The 22463-nt window shown below is 36.3% G+C and overlaps 1 protein-coding gene across 1 annotated transcript in view; it reads left to right on the top strand.

The window, feature by feature from the left end:
* Positions 1-22463, top strand: part of LOC149290646 (dynein axonemal heavy chain 7-like) — a 110602-nt gene that overhangs the window by 39745 nt on the left and 48394 nt on the right. The window contains exons 28-43 of the mRNA XM_089488443.1: positions 893-1141; positions 1357-1506; positions 2488-2670; positions 2932-3108; positions 3446-3577; positions 4267-4488; positions 6200-6397; positions 9039-9194; positions 10125-10293; positions 11743-11869; positions 13440-13659; positions 15354-16226; positions 16788-17017; positions 17600-17930; positions 20353-20699; positions 22025-22205. Coding sequence (XP_089344569.1) covers positions 893-1141; positions 1357-1506; positions 2488-2670; positions 2932-3108; positions 3446-3577; positions 4267-4488; positions 6200-6397; positions 9039-9194; positions 10125-10293; positions 11743-11869; positions 13440-13659; positions 15354-16226; positions 16788-17017; positions 17600-17930; positions 20353-20699; positions 22025-22205 — 3945 coding nt within the window. The remainder of the gene's footprint in view (positions 1-892; positions 1142-1356; positions 1507-2487; positions 2671-2931; positions 3109-3445; positions 3578-4266; positions 4489-6199; positions 6398-9038; positions 9195-10124; positions 10294-11742; positions 11870-13439; positions 13660-15353; positions 16227-16787; positions 17018-17599; positions 17931-20352; positions 20700-22024; positions 22206-22463) is intronic.

Raw genomic sequence — 22463 nt, 5'->3', positions numbered from 1 at the left:
GGGGTTGTCTGCGTCCGTCGCGCATACCTTCCCCGACTGTCAGAGATCAGAGTGCGGCACTGGTGCGGGGAACTCTGATCTCTGACAGCCGGGGAAGGTATGCGCGACGGACGCAGACAAACCCCCGCTGCCAACTCCACCTCCTTCCGGCTGCAGCGGAAGGAGACGTCAACACGCTGCTCCGGCAATACAGCAGGAAATTGGAAGCACCGGTAAGTGTGTGTGTGCGTGCGTTAAATGGGGGCATAGGGCACTTCTGGAATGCCTTATACCCCTATATGCCACTCTGGCACTTAGGGGGTTAAAAGGCATATTATGGGGCAGAGTGGCATATAGGGAGGTATAAGGCATTTCAGGAGGCAGAGTGGCGTTAAGGGGGCATTTAATAGAGCACTCTGCCTCCTGAAATGCCTTATACCTCCCTATATGCCACTCTGCCCCATAATATGCCTTTTAACCCCCTAAATGCCAGAGTGGCATATAGGGGTATAAGGCATTTCTGGAGGCAGAGTGCTCTATACAATGCCTTTTAACTCCCTTAATGCCACTCTGCCTCCTGGAATGCCTTATACCTCCCTATATGCCACTCTGCCCCATAATATGCATTTTAACCCCCTAAATGCCAGAATGGGATATAGGGGTATAAGGCATTTCTCGAGGCAGAGTGGCACATAGGGGGTCAAAAGGCATACCATGGGGCACAGTGGCATATAGAGGGTTAAAAGGCATATCATGGGCCACAGTGCCATATTGGTGTGGCAAGCCTGGGGGCAGATGTGCGTAACTGGGGGACAGGTTGGAAAATACAAGGAAATAAAAACAAAAAAAATATGGTATAACTGCAGACCAAAGACTATGGACAAATATTAACTACTAATTAATTTTGTACTAGGGAATAACTTCTGATTTGTTTCCTGGAGTGAAACTTCCGGAAGCAGACTACAAAGTCTTCATGGATGCTATCAAGGAAAACTGTGAACGTATGAATCTGCAGATGACTAGTTTCTTTGCAGAGAAGATTTTGCAGATCTATGAAATGATGATTGTGCGGCATGGATTTATGATTGTTGGAGAACCTTTTGGTGGAAAGACCAGTGCATATCGAGTGTTGGCTGGTGCTTTGAATGATATAAGTGAAAAGGTGTAGTATTTTATTAAGTAATAATAATAGTTTTAATTCATTTATATGCTGAATTCACTAATACATTAGTACAAAATGAGTTAATGGATTTGTGTTACTTCTGCAGTATAATCAAATAGTTATTAGTTGATATGTGTCTACAGGACATATTTTATTTCTACTTTTTGGGAAAGCCTGTAGAATGTCTTACTGTTTTCTCTAACATTTCTTCCTAGGGTCTGTTAGATGAAAACAAAGTTCAAATTACAGTTCTTAATCCCAAATCTATAACCATGGGACAGCTTTATGGACAGTTTGATCCTGTTTCACACGAGTGGTCAGATGGAATATTGGCCGTCAGTTTCAGGGCATTTGCTTCTTCAACTGTAAGTATTTAAGGAAAAGGTTGTAATCTTATCAAAAATCCACCTATAATAAGTATGAAAGCAGATGCACATGTATGTATATTTAAATTGTATCATTTTATGTTGGGCAGGCTATTGTATATACATCAGCATGTTAAACATTTTTATACATTATCCTGCCTCTGCATCATATTCAGTTCATTACAGTGGTTGGTGGTAACTAAAAAAGAGCAAATTTGCAGTTATTTTCAATAAAAGAATAACATGAGTAAAATAGAACCTAAAATCTACAAAAATCAAGTCCCTCAGTCCTGTAACATCCTTTAAAAGTATTATAAATTTTACCTTTACTAAATTCATTAACTACTTAAGTTTAAGAAAAGGGGGCTATTTTACCGTTTGTAGGATGGTCAAATTCCCATCAAGTTGACTGACAGACTCAACTATCAACTTGATGGGAATTTGACCATCCTACATGTGACTCACTCAACTAAAATTTTTGTGAGCCGATGAGTTGCTCTTCAAAATGAGTTAGTTGAGTGCGGTTGCGTTGTTTCACTTTGTCAGTAGAGTTACCTGGCAACTCAATCCTTAAACTGAACTGACCTCTCTCTCAAATTCCCAGACATTCATTCCTTATGCAACTTATGAATCTATAAGATCTGATCAATGTGCTTTATCTGCTCTTGCTTTAATTAATTTATATAAATAGTAATAAGTGACATTTTTACCGTATAGAACCTAGAGTAAGGTATTGCAGTTGCCTTCTAATCTACAGTCTTTTTTAAGTAGAAAATCTATTTGAGTTTTCAAAACTTTATTCTAAAAGTTGTTGAGAGTGATATGCATATGCATGGTAAATAGTAGAACAAATTTAAAATGTTTACTAGTTCTTTTTTGTTGTTGCTTTTCTTCCTCTCAACCCTTATCCCTTATTTCATTGAGTTTTGGATCAACACAGCACATAAAAAGACTAATATTGCAATAATATTTCATATTTAGACCCCAGACAGAAAATGGCTCATATTTGATGGACCAGTGGATGCTGTTTGGATTGAAAATATGAACACAGTATTGGATGATAACAAAAAGTTGTGTTTGATGAGCGGAGAGATTATCCAAATGTCTCCTCAAATGAGTCTCATCTTCGAACCTATGGATCTAGAAGTGGCTTCACCTGCAACTGTATGTATACCCTGTGTCTGAATTAATAATTTCCAAATAAAGCATTTTGCCGTTTCTAGAGACTGAAGTACAAGGAAAGATAGTCAAATGATGTGTGTAGTGTTCTTCCTGTAAAATGCACAATCAATATTCCAAGTTGATATTTTAATAAAACTAAGGTCCGTTTGCAGAATGTACCATAGAGAGTGGGAATACACAACATGCATTTAACAAATCATATTACGTATTTTTTCCCCCATACTTGTTTTTATTCACCTTTAGGTATCCAGGTGCGGTATGATTTATATGGAGCCCCATATGCTTGGATGGAGACCAGTGATGGTATCATGGATGAATCTTTTACCTGCTGGGCTAAGCCAAATGCATAAGAAAATTATTGAAGGATTATTTGACAGAATGGTTCCGCCTTGTCTTCAGATGATTCGGAAATGTGCCAAGGTAAAATTTGGAAAAGCAGACACATTCTAACAAGAACTTGTGATATTTCTAACAAGAAATGTGATATTTTATTAAGCTTACGATGTTCGGTAATATTTTTTCCCCCATTATTGAACTTTTATAGAGGCCTATATTGCATAGATGTAACCTGTTGTTGCCCTAATGAATAAAGTTGCGAAAGGCATCATTAATGAGTCTAAACACTGGATTGAAACCTAGTTAGCCTTGAATAAACAAGTCAAATCACATTTATTTATAATACTATTTAACCATGCTTTGTTTTTGTTTTCTATATTAAGGACAAATGGCTAGCTTCAAATAATTTCTTGCATTTCAGGAATTGTCTCCAACTTCTGATACAAATTTAGTTCGCTCCCTAATGAATTTCATGGACTGCATGATAGATGAATTTGCTGATGAATCTGTAATTCAGACTATGAATGAGCGGGATATTTGCTCTTGGCTGGAGGTCAGTGTCACACCTGCTATAAGTAGAAGAATGCTGACTTCAGCATACTTTCTCAGTTCATGTTAACTATTTTTTATTGTTGTTTTTTTTATGCTTTCTTGCGCATAACGTGGAGGGAGAGTTGCAGTTTTTTCCCCAGTGACCCTACTATTTATTTTAAGGTTAAGTCCAACCCGATTTAGCTTCTTCCACAAAATAACTTGGTTGGCCCTGTATACATATTTAAATTACTGAGATGTAATGGAGGTAAAACCCATTTTAACCCCTTAAGGACAATGGGCGGTCCCTAAACCCATTGAAAACAATGCATTTTGAGCCCGTACATGTACAGGCTTTGTCATTAAGGGGTTAATAATACACCATGTACACAGGTAGTAAACAACAGATGCCTATGAAAGTTATAAATATAGATTAAGAAATGTTTACATATGCAGCGTTGTGTACGTATGCGATTGCACAATATAATTATGTGTTGAAAGCGCACCTGCTTTTGCATAAAATCTGTATGCCTCGTACTTTACAGATCAACCTTATGTATTAAAAAATCTGAGGAACTTCATAATTTAGGCTTGACCACATAGACACAGTTTTAAGAGTTTCTTACTACATTACTTGTCCTTTCCTAATTATGGTTCTGTATTTGCTTGTCCATCTACAATCTCATTAATACAGTAGCTTTCTTTTCTTAGGGTATATTCTTGTTTTCATTGATTTGGTCCGTCGGAGGAAGTTGCAAAGAGGATGATCGACTCAAGTTTGATAAACTCCTAAGAGAAATCATGGAAGGGCCACTCAGTGAAGAAACGAGAATACGATTCAAAATTCTACATCCTGTGGATCCACCAGAAAAACCATTCACTGTACCAATCCGAAAAGAAAACACAGTTTATGATTATAGGTTTGTTAAAGAGGTAAGTGGAACACACTTGAATAGTTCTCTTGTTCTATTGCATACCACCTCAATTTTACAATATTTTCTACTGCACTGATGTCATATTTTCCTAGCAATTCTCACATATTGCCATCATAGTAAATCACAGGAGACATTGGGGTCTTTTCTGTGCTCCTTTTATTTGTCTTTTTAATGCACTCCTTTCGGTAAATTCATTTTGTACAGGAATGGACAGTGCACAAATAAATCATGTTGCGTATACTAATTTAATCATGTATGGTATCTAATTAAAATAGATTTTTGAACGTTCCACAGGCTCTGGGAGGAGGTTACACACATTTTCACATACTTGCTAGTTTAGTTATTGTGGAATATGGAAGGTGGCTTCTAAACAGTATGGGATGATCTGGGATGTGGGTTGCAAACAAGATGTTTATGATCCTTCCTAGCTGATGGCATTACAAAGTTTGGATGATGGTATGGTCAAAACATTTGAGGTCTCTCATGAATTTGACAGTCTGAGACCGCTGTTTCAATATATATGGAGACATTTTATGTGGTTATTATTTGCTATTGTGGAATAATGTCATTACATTTTTTTTTTAATTATGTTTTTGAACCTTAATTTTAAATTGGCACCAAAATGGTCAACACCAAAATGAGATATTTTTATTTATTGGAATCCTGAAGCTGAGTTGTGTGATTAATTAAATTATTCAATTAAACAGTTAACATGGCAAGATAGACTTGTAAGTGAGTGTGCCATTTTCATTTTCGTTAACCTCTTGCCTGACAGATAGCTGTGGAAAGGAATACATTTCCTAAATGTATGGAATTTTCTTGCAACCCATTTCAAGGGTCCTGACATTTTTCTATCTTACTTACTGCATGTATTCTTTAGTATAACATTGAAACATTGATGTGCAAGTCACAGAGGCTCCTGAAATATATAGGTTTTCAGAACAACTTATCACATTTCTGAGAATGCTTTCAATTTTACTCTAACAAATACGTGTCTGTGAATATATTATCATTATGTTCTAACCACTGCAGATTACTGAATAGTTACCAACTTCCTCCTCTTCCCTATTTTCCCTTTTTTGTTTATCGCTCTTGTTTATCTGTCTTGATGCATAAGTAATTTCCTACAAGCTGGTTGAATGCAAGTTTACTTTATGATCATACGCAGTATTAACACAGCTAATTTTGTAGCTCATAATAAAACTGTAAATTAGTTTAAATCATACTGCTGACATGATGAACATTTTAAATATTGAAGGACAAGTGAATGTAAGAAACAAATGTGATTGTCCATGTATGGCTGCTTTGTCTTGTATTAAATTATACCAATTGCAGATGGAAAGTGGTCTATATTGGACTAGTTTACAACAGAAAAGAAAAAAAAACTATATATGAGAACTGGATCACAAAATTAAGGAATTTATTATTTAAATAGTGATCAACACATACCCCCACTCCTTTTTTATTTTTATTTTTTTAAAGGGTGATATAAAGTTAAAAAATAATAATAATAAAAAATAAAATATATATATATATATATATATATATATGAATTGAAGTTAAATACAAAAAAAATATTTTATGCAGAAATTATCTATGTTTTTGTTTTTTGTATGTAGTTGAAATTAATAAAAATAGAATTGAAAGAAAATAAATAAATACATGAGATACTTATTTTGATGTGTGCCTTGTTGATTTCTCGTTAACAGGGTGTTGGAAGATGGGAATTGTGGACAGAAGGGCTGAGTTCAGCACCACCTATTCCTCGTGATATGATGTTTAATGAAATTATAGTGCCTACTGCAGACACAGTTAGGTACACAGCACTGATGAGTTTACTAACAACACATCAAAAGCCTTCGGTTTTTGTTGGGCCAACGGGTACTGGAAAGAGCACTTACATTATTGTACGTATTTGTCATATTATTTATCACTTTCTTTTATTTCTGTAAACTATTTTAGTATTAGACACAAAACACTATCTATATTTAGATTGCTATTTGATTATTATTATTATTTATTGTTTTATAGAGGGCCATCATATTATGAAGTTGTAGACAAGACCCAAACCCCGAAGTGTGTCCCAAATGAATCTGTTATTCATTTTAGTTTTTTAAAAGTTTTTTAAATACTAAATATGTGTCAGATGTAGATAGAAAATATAGGCTTATATTAATTCAAAGGGTTTGATTAGGTATAACTTTACTGAGAAATGGGATTACCATCCATGAATTGAGGGTATTTAACATATGTGGCATAGGCATAATGTTGTTTGGAACATAGGCCAAGCGGCAAATATGGTATATGGAGATTTTACAGTCAATAAGATAATGGGCCAGATTGTAAGCTCTTCTCCTTTTGTACCAGTTTGTTATTGTGTGTGAGACTTTAAAGTATTCCACTGATTGTAACAGAACAGAATATGCTGGTGCTATATAAATAAATAAATATAATGAAATTTGCTGATTATATGGGCGGAAAAAACTTATTGTCATTATTAAATCCAGATTCAAATACTACTGTATTTACTCATAAATGCCAACCACCACAATATATTATGCTGTTTACATTGGTGCAAGATATAAAATACATCTAATTTAAGCTACTTATGTACTTATGATAAATAAGCCACTTGAGCCCTATTACTAACTAAGTGATTGGGGGCATCCTACCATTTGTCAGTGATCAACGGTGGTCAGGAGCAGTCCGTTACTTCTTCTGCATCTCTCCACCAAAATATGTGAGCTTGTGGTGACGTCCCCTCCCCTGATGAGTACAAGAAGTTTCACCATTTTGGTGAAAATTCACATGAGGTTATCATGGGGCAAAATGACAGAACTTCCTGTGACATCCTCTCCCCCGATCATTCATCAAGGGGGAGAGGATGTCACTGATACCTCCACCATTTTGTCAGAAGCTTAAACAGGGTTATCTTAGGGCTTCCGTTTATGTCCTCTACCCCGACCCTCCAGTCGGCTGAGAGGATGTCACTGCCACCATTTTGACGGGAGTTCACCGTGAGCTAATGTTCACATAGATGAGCGTGTTAGAGAATGTGGATGAGAGTGTGAGTGAAAAAGTCTGCGTATTTTGGGGACAATTTAGAGCTTTTTGCCTCATTTTCAGCTGTTTCTTGGGGGATCTGGCCTCCTTTTTAGAGATTTGTACGAATCCGAATGCACAAGTCTACTGGAAATATTTGAATGTATGTGTCGAAAGTTCAGTATTTTAGTTAAAATAACCTGCTGAGATTACGTATGATATGGTATAGAAACAACAACAGTCTGAGTTCGTTTAATGTATCAACATTTCTTTTATGCAGTTTTATGCATAAACTCTTTCACTGCCAGCCTGTCCCTGGTAATAACATGTAGATGTGTCACTACTGTATGCAATTTCAGTTCATATACCAGTAGTATTGTTGTTTTTAATTGTTTATCTAACATTGTTTGGAAATGCATCTAGATTATCTAGACACATAGTGTGCTCAGACTTATGATTTGGAATTCAGCTCATCCGTCTCATGAGATGTATCAAGTGTTGAACTGTTTGTTTGAGTAATAATGCCCCCTGATCTTACTCACAGTAATCTAAGTAGTCCCAGATGCCTTGTGCCATTCTACATCCTTATCTATTTCCTATTTTAATTAGAGTAATTCTAAAATTTCAATCAATCACTTTTTTATTGGTTGCTATTAGCGTATCTCTTGTGTAGGTTATATCTTTCCATCTTAAATCAGTTTATTGCTTCTGGGTATTTCTTATACCAGATCAGTCGTTAGGCAGACATCATCCGACAGGCATTCTGACAATAGTAACATAATAACATAATTTTAAAGAAATGGAAAATGATACCATAATCACAACATTGTGTGTTGTTTTCTGGTGCAGAATGTAAAATATATAAAATATACTTTAAATATTTGTGGGAAGCCCAGCATCGTTCCAAAAAGAAAACAATTAATTATTCCTTATTCTGCCTTATTCTACCATAGTTTTCTGGATAGTTTTAAGCATATAACAAATAACTTTATATTCCTAAGCCATGTCTACACATAACAACTTTCAGTTTAAGGTGCTCTTGGTTTTTAGGGATGCATCCAATTTGGAACCACTGCTCCTGTTTCGCTAACTTTAGAACAAAACGTTTGTGCACCTTGTTGAAATAGAACATTATATAATTAGATTTAATTAGATGTTAGTATGATTTCAAGGCATCTTATCCTATCACATACTGGGAAAACCTGCAAATTTATAATAATATTTCAGGCAATTCTAAAATGAAAACAAAAGGTGTTGTTAAAAAAAAAAAACAACTCAAAAAGCAATTTAAAAGTTTTTAGTACTTAAACTTTAAGAAATAATTAAATGGGAGATATGTTAAGATTTATTTGCTTAATATGCAGGAATGTAATATTTTACATAGGTGAAACCTTTAATGGGATTTTGAGATTGCCCGTCTTTAGCCTTTTACTAGTAAACTGTCCAAGTAAATTGTTTTTGGTGGAGATGGGCACACTTTTTGACTTTTATCACATTTTCTTCCAGGACTTCCTATTAAATCAATTAGACAAAGATACCTACAAACCTTTGATAATCAACTTCTCAGCACAGACTACGGCAGCCCAAACACAGAATATCATCATGTCTAAGTTGGATAAGAGGAGAAAGGGACTGTTTGGTCCTCCACTTGGGAAAAAAATGGTAACCTTTTGTACTTGTTACTTGCTTTGATTACTAAATTGATATAGAGGTTGGTTTGCAATGTGAAATGAGTGTTATCTGATAACACACAAGGTAAGTATAATAAGTTAAATTCAAATTCGGTACCTTAAACCCTCTGGAATTTATTCACTAAATAACGACTTGTAAGTGTCTAGAGGTGAGATGAATTATTGCATCAACTATACTTTATGTAAGACTAACCCAGACCTTTTTTGCACATGACACTTCTCATGCTGGTCCTTTTATAATACACGGTTAAATAAAAAATATGACCTAAATTACAAAGATGCAACAGTAGCTTTGACTAGCACTTGTATTGTGTACTTTAAACAGCACTTCCATTGTATTTCATGGAATGCTCGTAATATACCTACATTTTAATGTAGATTTTGTATGCTACAAAACTATGTTCTGTAACTATAACAAATTAAAATAATTTGGAACTATTTGCTGATTATTAAGAGTTTTTTTCTCATTTATTCCAGAAGAATTCTGACCTAGATTTCATAATCATATTTGTCATTATAATAGATAAGGCAAGAATTAATCAGATATAATGTAAACACTCTCTAAAAAGACCTGTATATTGTCAGTATAGTTTGAATAATGAATTTTTATTACACATTAATTTGCATAATATTTAATGCAAATTTGACATTCACTTCACATTTTCCTTCCTTTGCCTCCTGTCTTGGGATGTTAACTTTTAAGGTGTGATGTAGCCAAGGTTTTGTATAGAGATTATTTAACAAGATCTGTTTATATGATTATAAAATTTGTTCGTATAACTAACTTTAAAATAATATTCTGTTCTTGTAAATCACAATTTTATTATTATTATATTTATTTTATATTTATTTTATATTTATATTATATTATTTTATTTATATATTATATGTGTGTTCTTAGGTGGTGTTTGTAGATGATGTGAACATGCCTGCACGAGAGGTTTATGGGGCTCAGCCTCCAGTAGAATTGCTTCGCCAGTGGTTAGATCACTGGAATTGGTATGACCTCAAGGACTGTTCAATGATCAAGCTGGTTGACATACAGATAATGTGTGCGATGGGTCCAGCAGGTATGATAAATGGGCCTCCTTTCTCTTCTACCCCCCCAACTCCACTCCTATCCTTTCTACTCATTTCTCACTGCTTTTAATAAATCACTTTAAAGTGCACTGCCAGTCAGAAATCTCTAGCATTGGTGTGTTGGTTGAGACTGTAGGGTGCTTGAAATTATATTACACAATTTGTAAACCATGATGGGTGTGTATAGCACCATAGCATCCATAATAGGTTGGGAAAAACACATTCATAAATTTCTCAAGGTTGGTTCTAAGCTGTAGATAGGTTTTCATGGCCATCACTACACAGGGGTTAGTGCATAATGAAAAAGCACAAAACACTCTCATAGATACCATAGACTTAAAGACCATAATAATTATATACACATAGAGAAGAATAATCATCCTAATATAATTAATACAGCTGACAGCTTTAAATCCCCCCTTTTATGGGATACTTATATAGCTGCTTATAATATACCGTATTTGCTCGATTATAACACAACTCCGATTATAAGACGACCCCCCAAAATTTCAATATAAATTTAGGAAAAAAGAAAAAGCCTGAATATAAGACTACCCCATAGGAAAAACATTTAATAGTAAATATTAATTCATGTAAACGATTTTTTCATATTTAATAAAAATTAAGATTGAGACAAATTGTTTTTATTTCCTTGTATTTTCCAACCTGCCCCCAGTTATGCACATCTGCCCCCCAGATATGCCTTATACCCCCTTATATGCCACTCTGCCTCCAGATATGCCTTATACCCACCTATATGCCACTCTGCCTCCCAGATATGCCTCTTGACCCCCTATTTGCCACTCTGCCTCCCAGATATGCCTTATACCCCTATATGCCACTCTGCATCCCTGATATTCCTTTTAACCCCCTATATGCCACTCTGCCTCCCTGATATTCCTTTTAACCCCTTATATGTCACTCTGCCTCTCTGATATTCTTTTTAACCCCCTATATGCCACTCTGCCTTCAGAAAGCCCTTATACCCCCCATATGCCACTCTTACCCTCCCCTGACTTACCAGTGCTTCCTTAGATTCCTTGGTGTGTAGTGGTGGCAGCTGGTGAAGGTCTAAGCGATGTGCACAGACAATCTCCGCTGCTGCTGTCGGCACTTCTATGAATGAGCACCGGAAGGTCACGTGATGCCGGCGCTCCATCATAAAAGCCCATGTCCCTGGTGGGGGATCTGGATCTTAGTCTTATAGTCAGATCTCTGATTAGAGGACGACCTCAAATATAAGACAATGGTTATTTTTCAGAGCATTTCAGAGCAAATACGGTATTACATAGCCATCTGTGCGTTCCCAAAACCAAAACTTCATGTATGAGTCAGGGTACTCCTGTTGAGTAACATGTCTGTGCTCAAGCTGCAGGCACACAACTTAAGTTACGTTTGGAAGGATACTATAACGCAAATATTTTTTGTCACTCATCTAGGTGGTGGAAGGAACCCAATTACTCCAAGGTTTCTTCGACATTTCAACACTGTAACAATTAATGAATTTGATGACAATTCCATGTACACAATATTCTCCAGGATTTTAGAATGGCATCTGTCAATAAGGTATTTTATAATTGTACAATTTTGAAGCACATAGAAATGCTAATGCAGTCTGTACAGACATTACTGCAACAAATTATATACCATCACTTGGTAATGATGAGTGCCTTCTCCAGTTAAGTAGTTTTATTTGTTAGTGTTTCCTATAACCATATAATAAACATATTATATATTTGAAGAATATTCCTTAACATATATCACTGAAGACTTATGAAGTTAAAAATGTATAGGAGGGAAATACTCAAGTAGGCCAGACATGTATGTATGTATTACTTTATTAAGCTTCACGACTATCTGTAGCTTATTAGCTGATTTTGACTGATGAGCTGGTCACTTAGAGTTTTCATATTGGGCATTATATATGTATAATCTTTCTGAATTTTAGCTTTTACTTCCTTTTGGATGTTTTTAAGCCAAATTTTATTTTTCTTTATTATTAAAAATTATATTTTATGAGGGGGGCACATTTTAGTTTTTTCAGATGCAATAAGCTTGAATATTTTAGGAAAGGAACTCTGCTGTACTGGGGTAGACGGGTTTGAAAATGAAAAGGCACAACATGGCGTAGGGAAAGGTCTTATTTAATGTTTGCATTTATAGTAATTTCTGTGGGCTAAGGATTTTACTTAGAAGGTTAGCTCAGTTGAACGACAGGTAAATCATTCTTAATAAAATTATTTTAGGGCATCTATCTATTTTCTGTAATCTGACCCATATAATCTATAGTGATAGATGAATTCTGATATATACCAATACATTTCTTTGCATTCCTTTCACTTCTAAAAAATCATTTAACATGTATTACACTACATTTGATGGTCAACCAACAACATTTTCTAGTTTACTTAATGATAACTCAGAATTAAGGAGTGTTCGTCCCCTGTAATGAGTATGCTAATTAAGCATTTGATTTTAACATGCCATTAAAATGTTTGAAGGTTAAGTAGTTTTAATGATCTCAGAAGTAATTTATAGTGAATTTAAGTGCCCTGGAAAATTCTGAACTCTAATGGAAAAATAGTGTGCTAATGGCGTGCTAATTTTCCAGTTTGAAAGTTTAGCTAGGATACATATTTGCTTTTGGTTGTTTATAAACTTTGCTTTTGCATTTAGGATAAATGCTGCTGTAGTAGCTGCTGAAACATATCACAATATATTAAAGCTGTTATTAAGTGGCTAACTGTAAAATTATTTGAAAACAATCAAGACGATTCATAAAATGCAAGGATCAGTTGATATTAAGCCCAAGTGTCATTTTTTTACATCTGGAAATTGTCTATGCAATAACAACTACTCAAAGATGACATTTACTTTGGTCCCTCTGAAGACTGGATTTAATACATGTTGCTGTGAAAGGGTCCTGAGTTCCTGGAAGCAACCTTAATATGCTTCATGAGTTGTAATCCTGAAGAGCTACTGACACATTGGGTGAAAAAGAATAAAACTGCATGCCGAATTTAGACTGTAATGCTGATCTCTGTTAGCCTGCATTTTACAAAATGTACAAGATTAATGTTTTTCTTAATTTTATGTTTTTCTGTACTATAATTACTGTTAATTATCCTGTCCATAGATATAATTTTCCTGGCGAATATGCAGCCTTAACACCACAAATTATACACAGTACCATGGCAGTATACAAAGAAGCAATGAAGAATCTACTTCCTACGCCAACAAAATCTCACTATCTTTTCAATCTCCGTGACTTCTCTCGAGTAATTCAAGGGATTTGTTTGTCAAGACCTGAAACATCAGATTCTCCACTACTGATTAAACGCATGTGGGTCCATGAGGTAATTCTTTTGAAAATCCTTTTTTGTTTTGTTGTTCTACTCAATGATAGTTATAGGAGCCAGTCACGTGTATGCTATGATCCAGGGTCTGATCCAAGGCCTGACCGCGGAGGGTCACTCACAGTAAAACACAGCCAGACATTTACACTAATACATAGCCACCAACACACAAATACACAAACTTCCACTAGCGCACACACCCAGACACTTACACCAATACCCACACTTTGTCACTCACACTAACACACATGCACACACATAACCAGACACACTAACTAACACACCCAGACATTAAACACTAATACACATCCAGACACTAACACAAGCAGACACGTCAACATTAACACACATGGAAACACACACATCCCAACAATCATACTAATACTCACACTTACACTAACATACCCAGACACACATGCACAGTAAAATAACCATACACACAAAACTCACTTACCCTGTGAGCTCCCCTTGCATTTAGGGAGATAAAAAGGGGCTTACCTTTTTATCCTTACTTCTGGACCATACCACCGCCTTTTGTCGAGGGGAGCAATTGCACTGCTGCTCCCTCTGGATCAACCCATGATCAGAACACTGGTGCTTTGCTAGCATACATGCAATGGCTTCAATGGGAATGCTACTGAACATGTACAAGAAATGTACATGCCAATGCTTCCTGGTTTCAGTAAAGGCAGCAAGGACAGGCATTATTTGCATTGGAGGCTATGGAAAATAGGCTTCCAGATGCATTAAACTATAGCTATACTGAGCTAACTATAGCTAACTGAGTGCCAAAGTGGTGGTTAACACATTGACGGATTGAAACATAGTCTCTTATAGTTTATACTATAAACAACAAGTGTTGGCTGTAAAATTCATCAACCTGCAAAACCTCAGTCCCTCAAAAAAATACTTTAGCTCCCTTACCTATTCAGTGACACCATTATAAAGATATCTGGGAACCTCCCAGGGCAAGTTACCCGGAGCTCTCCCTCCTCTGGGGGTTGGTATCAGCCACACACACAGGGGTGGGGCTAACCATGTGTGGGTAGCCATAGACAATAATGAGTGGGTGGGGAGTGGGCTTGGCTAAACACAGCTTCCCAAGCCTGGAGAATGAGAAATGTGACACAGAGATCCGCAGAAAGAGCATTTCACAACTCATGAGAGGCTGGGTCAAACCCGAAACATCACAGACATGCTTAGAAACTGCAACCCTGCCCTTGTTAAACCTTGCTTTATGATGTAGGCACAAAAAAGAATGCTCCAAATAAAGTTTACGTAAAATTGCAGTGCTATCTTGTACACTTTTTGGCTTGGTAGGTAATGGGGATTTAGTGAGCTTAAACATTGAACTTGTAGGTTCTCACGTCCAAGTGCAGTTATCGGTGATAGCAGAAAATGTGAGATTTCAATGCTTAGAAGGACATAAGAATAAAGAAAACTAAATATGTACCTCCTATTAATTATCCATAGATTTAATTATCTATAGTTGCATAAAATAGTTATTCTATTATTATTAGAAACATTGACAAATAAAATAGTTGTAAAATATAACTGATATAACTGAATAAGCTGCTTTTAAGTTCATGAAACCAAATTATTTTATTGGTCTGCAAACCAGTTGCTTTGTATCCTAGAAATAACTAACTGTGACAGTTTTTTGCTTATGCTTGTGATGCATTTCTTCGCTCTAGGTTCTCAGAGTTTATTATGATCGTCTGGTGGATAATGCTGACCGGTCTTGGCTTGTTGGATACATTGAAGAGGTGGTGAAAAGTCACATGCGGGAAGACTTCCATCAGCTGTTTCAGCATCTTGATTTCAATGATGATGGCAAAGTTGAGGAGGATGATTTGCGCAGCTTAATGTTCTGTGACTTCCATGACCCTAAAAGGGAAGACACAAATTACAGAGAAATAAGGGATGTTGATAAACTGTGTTCAATTGTGGAGAGCCACCTTGAAGAATTTAACAACATTAGCAAGAAGCCAATGAATCTTGTGCTGTTTAGATTTGCTATTGAACACATATGCAGAATATCACGTATTTTGAAGCAACCTAGGAGCCATGCGCTTCTAGTTGGTGTTGGTGGAAGTGGACGTCAGTCAGTCACTAGATTAGCTGTACATATGGCTGACCAGAGACTATTCCAAGTTGAAATTTCTAAGAGTTATGGTAATGCTGAGTGGCGTGAAGACCTGAAACAGATTCTTAGGAGATCTACCGAAGGAGAGATGCAAGGTGTATTTTTGTTCACTGACACCCAGATCAAAAAGGAATCTTTCTTAGAAGATATTAACAATTTACTAAATGCTGGAGAGGTGCCAAACCTTTTTGCACCTGATGAAAAGCAAGAAATCTGTGAACGGATGCGACAAATAGATCGTCAAAGGGATAAGTCAAAGCAAACTGATGGAAGCCCTCTGGCTCTATTTAACTTATTCATTGACCGGTGTCGTGACCAGCTGCATGTGGTCCTGGCCATGAGTCCAATTGGGGATGCATTTCGTAACCGACTCCGCAAGTTTCCAGCCCTTGTTAATTGTTGTACAATTGACTGGTTTCAGGTATGATTTCAGGTTGTGTACATAATTGTGTTAGTCAATTAACAGCTTGTATTACTAAAGGTTTGTGTAGCTGGCTGGTGGAGCCAAAAAAATCCCAAGCATGCCTCTCTGAGCTGCACTTTAGCTAAGCTCCAACTGTGCTTGATAAAAGGGAAATGGACCAAAATACTGTAGTGGAGGAGTTTCAAAATGTTCTACATCACCTCACATTTCACAACTCTTCATGAACCTGGCTTAGCCAAATGATGAGCTTGAGCGCTTACATTTGTTTGTACCACCATATTAATTATGTATTTCACTTTAGTTAGAACTGCTTTTCAACATATATCATTCACACATTTTTATACTTTTTTTTGTGTTCTGTCCTCATTCTTTTGTTTGAAGTGCACATCACAAAACATCTCACATATTTATTCTATTTATGATTTGGCAATTACTACTTTTAGATTACTTGCTGAAATTCACATTTTAATTTTGCACTTCTTATTGGTGAAACCTTTCTTGCGAGTTAAATGTTTTAACGACATGATTGAAAAGGTATTCTCTGTTTCAACACATCAGACATGGCCAGAAGATGCCCTACAAGCTGTTGCCACTCGCTTTCTTGAGGATATTGAAATGTCAGATGACATTCGAAATGGTTGCATTGACATGTGTAAAAGTTTCCATACATCTACGATGGCTTTGTCTGAGAAATTCCGCCATGAACTTCAAAGATACAATTATGTGACCCCTACATCATATCTGGAATTGATCTCCACATTTAAAACTTTACTGGAGAAAAAGCGGTCGTAAGTATTGATTGTGTTCTGAAAAAAACCTTGTCTTATAATCGAGCAAATACGGTATGTTTCTGCTGTCAACACAATATCTATTTCATCACATCAAGGCATGCATTAAAAGTCATTTTAGGATGTTTAGTTGGGTAAAAACACTGAAGTGAATAAATGTAAGTTTCTGCTTGATGAACGGTGTAATACCACAGATTGAACAGTTTCAGTAGGGTGGAATGATGTATTAATTTAAACAGAATAAGCTGAATAATTACTATATTAAGTAAAATGCTTTTTTATTTAAAGGGGCAATCATGCCCATATATTTCTTGTTGGGGAATCTGTGAAATAAATTATTTGCTGCATTGGTCTCAAAATGGTGTTTCATTCACAAATGTCATGTTTTCATGACAATTTCTTTGGTCAGTCCGCACTGCTGAGTTGTCTGCATATCGATAGACCAATCTGCATTTCTTTATTTTACTTATACTCATCCTTTAATGTGCTTAAAGTCAAACCCGTAAGGTCAGCAATGTCATAGTCAGTAGGCAGTGAGGTGTCCAAATTGTATCTTTATGGTTTTATTTTTTTATGTTGCAGAGAGGTTATGTCAATGAAGCGGAGATATGAAGTGGGTTTAGAGAAGCTGGAATCTGCTTCATCTCAGGTGTCCACTATGCAGAGCGAATTAGAGGCCCTTCAGCCTCAGCTAAAGGTGGCCAGCAGAGAAGTTGATGAGATGATGGTAGTTATTGAAAGAGAATCCATAGAGGTGGCCAAGACAGAGAAGATTGTAAAAGCAGACGAAGCTGTGGCTAATGAACAGGCTATGGCAGCCAAAGCAATCAAGGATGAATGTGACAGCGACCTGGCACAAGCTTTGCCAGTTCTAGAATCTGCTCTTGCTGCTCTGGACACTCTTACTGGACAGGTATGAGGCATATATATTTCATACATCGCAGACACGCACATACTTTAAATACAGCTTTTGTGTTTAACCCCTTAAGGACAATGGGCAGTCCCAAAACCAATTGAAAACAATGCATTTTGAGCCCGTACATGTACGGGCTTTGTCATTAAGGGGTTAAGAATAGCACATTATTAGATTGATAAATGTGCTAACAATTCAATAAACAAAGTGTAGTAGCATAGTTTATAAAACTTGATTGTTATTTTCTTTCTTGTAAGAGCATTAAATTATCTAAATTATGCTTTAATGATATGCAAAGTACCAGCAGTAAAAAGATAATTAATGTGTAAATACCTCTCAGAAAGTTTATTAAGATTAATAGAATGGATTCTTGTTATCCAAGATACCTTCTCAGCTGCTATAAGACCGAAAAAGAAAATACATATTATGCAAATTCAGTGAACACTGCGGTTTCATTTTGTTTTCACTAAGCTTCCATGGGGTGTTTTGTGGAATAAAACTTGTTTTGAGGATTACTGGTGTTTAGTTATTGGAGCAAAATCTCATGTTCCTGTTGTAACTGAGGGATCACATTCCTGTACCTTGTTCTGAAGCTTGTACAGCAAATACCATATAGCAAAGAGGTGGTGTATGTATGTTTGTTAATCTGTAATTAACTAATTACTACTATTGCAGGAACATTTAGCCAAAACCCAATCAATAAATAAGTAACTTTGTTGGATAAATAATGGGTTTCATTTTGGTGATTACACAGAAAACAACTATTGTTTTACATGCAGCAGGCTAGCTATGCCAGTTCTTCAAATTGTCTCCTACTAGATAAACATTTTATGTTTCATCTGTGCCTGGGTTAGGATTAGGTAGATAAAGTAAATGTACCTTGGCCATTTTTATGTAACCTCTGGGGATGCGGATATGTCTTGGCCGTTAAGAATGTTTACACTTAAGAAACAATTGTACCTTGGTTCCCTTTTTAGCAAAAAATAGTGTAAGGACCAGCTATATATTTCTTAGTTAAGGTGCACAGGACCCAGGAATCTGGGAAAAAGGATTTCTTATTTTCTGATTTTTTATTTGTTTTATCCAAACGTACAAGGCAAACACCGTTATGTTGTGCCTTACGGGAAACAATAAAATGTCTTAGTTTTCATTTACATTTACAGATTTAAAGTGGATCTACCTGGTTTTCCCAATCCTATATTTTACTGTTGTGTGTATATTAGAATTCTACCATATGTGTATACCATGGGCAGTTCAAAAGTTTTTTTTTCTATGATTTTTTCATTTTCGTTGGAAATGTACATTTCCTATCTGATGGGTTATTGCTTTACTTATATTATTGGTAAGAAGTTAAAACAAAGTAAGATTAGTTTTGTACTTAGGTAAATTAAAGGGACACGTCAGCCATCACATGCACAAAATGCAAATTTTATTGTGTAGTCCCTTGTGCAAATGCATGGGGGATTCTGTATGTTCTTTGAAAAAATTTATGGATTTAAAAGTGCCTAATAGGGTCTATCCAAAAATATTGTTTGAGATTGTTGAGGGCAATGGAGCTGTTATGGGAATATGTAAATGTATACATTTATGCAAATACCCAAATTTAAATATAGATAAGTATACTGGTCAATCACATAAATATCAGTGAATATCTTGAATAAACAGACAAGGCAAAGTCTCAATGAAAGTATAAACAAACCTTTACTAAAAATAAACAACAAACATCAATCCATTGCTGAGGAAACCCTATTTATATATATATATATATATATATATATATATATATATATCATGTATAAGAAAAAAACAAAACTAAACAGTATAATAGCTATACAAACAAAAAATAACAATGCAAATATACTTAGCTCTATTAGTAGACTCAGCAGCTTACACTGGATAAATGGCTCAGCATAAAAGTTGAAACAATATGAAGAGTTCCTTGCCACATATTCAATTGAAGTACATGGGCTCCTCAAATAAGACACCTGGCTTCTTCCGACCCAGTCATGAAACTCCCTCTAAACTAACTGGTAAAACCTTAAATAGCCTTAAATCCAGTATTCACCCACTGGGTAGTAACCCAGCCAATACCGAATGGTCATTTCTAGGAGGCGGTCACTACAGGTGGTTATTTGTGTAAGGAAGTGACCCAAAGATCCTCACTTCCTCCTTCAAGCACATGTCTCATTGAGTATGCGGCAGCCATCTTTACTCACTCGACGTCACAGTTCTCACTAGGCAACTTCCTTTCTCAAAAGCACATGTCTCATTGAGTATGCGGCAGCCATCTTTACTCAGTCGACGTCACTGAGCTCACTAGGCCCCCTGTAGGTCATATGTTATTTCGCATGCATGGGGACAGTCCATAATCAATACAAGAGCTAAAGGTGAAGATGTTAACAAAAATAATTTGTCTGTACAGGACATCACAGTGGTAAAGACCATGAATAATCCCCCTGCTGGAGTTAAGCTTGTTATGGAGGCAATTTGCATTTTGAAAGGAGTCAAACCGGACAAAATTCCAGATCCTTCTGGCTCAGGAAAAAAAATCGAGGATTTCTGGGGACCAGCAAGGAGAATTTTGGGTGACATAAAATTTCTTCAGTCACTTCATGAATATGACAAGGATAACATTCCACCTGCATATATGAGCATCATAAGGAAGCAGTATATCACCAATGCTGAATTTGTTCCAGATAAGATCCGTAATGCATCGACTGCAGCCGAAGGACTCTGTAAATGGGTGGTTGCCATGGATTCCTATGACAAGTAATTTTTTTTTTTAATTTTAAAAATATTTCTATAATTTTCTATAAACTGCTTATGTGCAAAAGGTGTCTTTTTTTACAGTGTTTGATATATTTTATGTAGACGAGTACAAAAGTGTCTTTTTTTACAGTGTGTTATATATTTTATGTAGACGAGATCAAGAACCAAGTAAGGTCTCGGGTCTCATACAACAGGCGAAAATGGGAAGACATTTAGTCAAATTATGAAAATTCTCTATTCCACTATTCCTCTATTCTCTATTCCGCTTAACCACCAAAATACTGACTATTGTAAGTTACCATTTAATTATGTTCCTTCCCTAATATGTTTATACATTAACAAATAATTTGGGGCACAGCAACGGGTCCAATATACTATATTGATGCTAATGATGCGATAGAGGGATCCAAAATTCTATTTGGTGTGTTGGTGTGGATAGAAGCTCATGTGCTAGATGCCAATGCGAGCCAGTGAGGGGTATTTGATAGTCTAGGACTGGCCTTTTTTGCATTAGGTGTGTAATGGTATGGTGAGGTAGGACCCCAGATGGCAGAGTGGGCCAGGCCAAACAGGAACCAGAAAGTCAGAGAACCAACCGGGTCAGACAGGTAATCAGGATAAGCCAAATCAGAATCCAGAGACGAGGTCAACAAGCCGAATCAATACCAGACGAGCAGGAATCAGGAGCCGAATCAGGAGACAGGAACGAGGTCAACAAGCCAAGTCAAACCGGAGCAGTCAGTAACAATCTAATGCACAAGCAAATAGCAAAAATACACCAACCAAGGGTGACCCAGAAGAGGAAGTCCAGGTTTAAATAGGGACAGGAGGAGGTGTGTCCTGCATTAAGGAGGTCACCCGAGGTTATAAGAACACGTTACAGATGTGCTACCTGTTTGCCGCGTGGTCGGCCACGCGGTGAAGACGCCAACCGGGTAGCGGTGGTACTCGCTGCCCGGGAAGCCGGCCGAGGAGGAAGCGTTGCGGGACCGGCCACGGCGCGGGACCGGAGAGGCAGGTAAGTCCTTACAAGGTGCATGCCAATGAGCATTTAGACTGTCAGTTAAGACTTTTAAAAGCAATCTCCACTGATTGTTGTTAGGTTTTTGAATTGATAAACAAACATGTGCAAACACAACTTATCAGCACATACCCAAGCACGCAAACAATCAAAAAAATTGGAAGCACAAACTTATATTACCCCCTTACCTCACCTGCTTCTTTTCGTGTTGCAGAAGGAGTGGGGTAAAAGTTTTTCCTACAGTTATTTCTGTAGCACTTAAACTAACGCCAAATGTTGGCCTTGTATGTTTTGTATCTTTTAGAGTGGCCAAGATTGTTGCTCCAAAAAAAGTAAAGCTGAAGCAAGCTGAGAGTGAACTAAAAGTTGCAATGGATGGTCTGAGGAAGAAGCAAGCAGCTCTGAAGGAAGTTCAAGATAAATTGGCTAAACTGGAAGAAAAACTTGAAGAAAACAAGCAAAAGAAGGCAGACTTGGAAAACCAGGTATATATATGAACATTTTAGAATTTCATATAGTAAAAGAATAAAATCATGAACTGAGAACATATCATTAATAAATAATGCAAAAATGTCAGTTTTGTTGATGGATAAGCCCAAGAAATTGTGAGTGGTGTAGAAATTTGGTATTGGCAATATCTAGTTTTAATAGAATGATTTCTACCTTGTGTAATTATTTGTATTTAGTATACATTAAACTGAAAATAATATGTATTTTTTGCATTGTTTCTAAGAAATTTAAGT

This window comes from Sceloporus occidentalis, unplaced genomic scaffold (assembly GCF_023333645.1).
Source record: "Sceloporus occidentalis isolate IW3139 unplaced genomic scaffold, rSceOcc1.0.p SCAF_38, whole genome shotgun sequence".
Classification (NCBI taxonomy): Eukaryota; Metazoa; Chordata; class Lepidosauria; order Squamata; family Phrynosomatidae; genus Sceloporus; species Sceloporus occidentalis.
The sequence above is the reverse complement of the archived record's forward strand: the minus strand, read 5'-3'. Positions and strand labels throughout refer to the sequence as shown.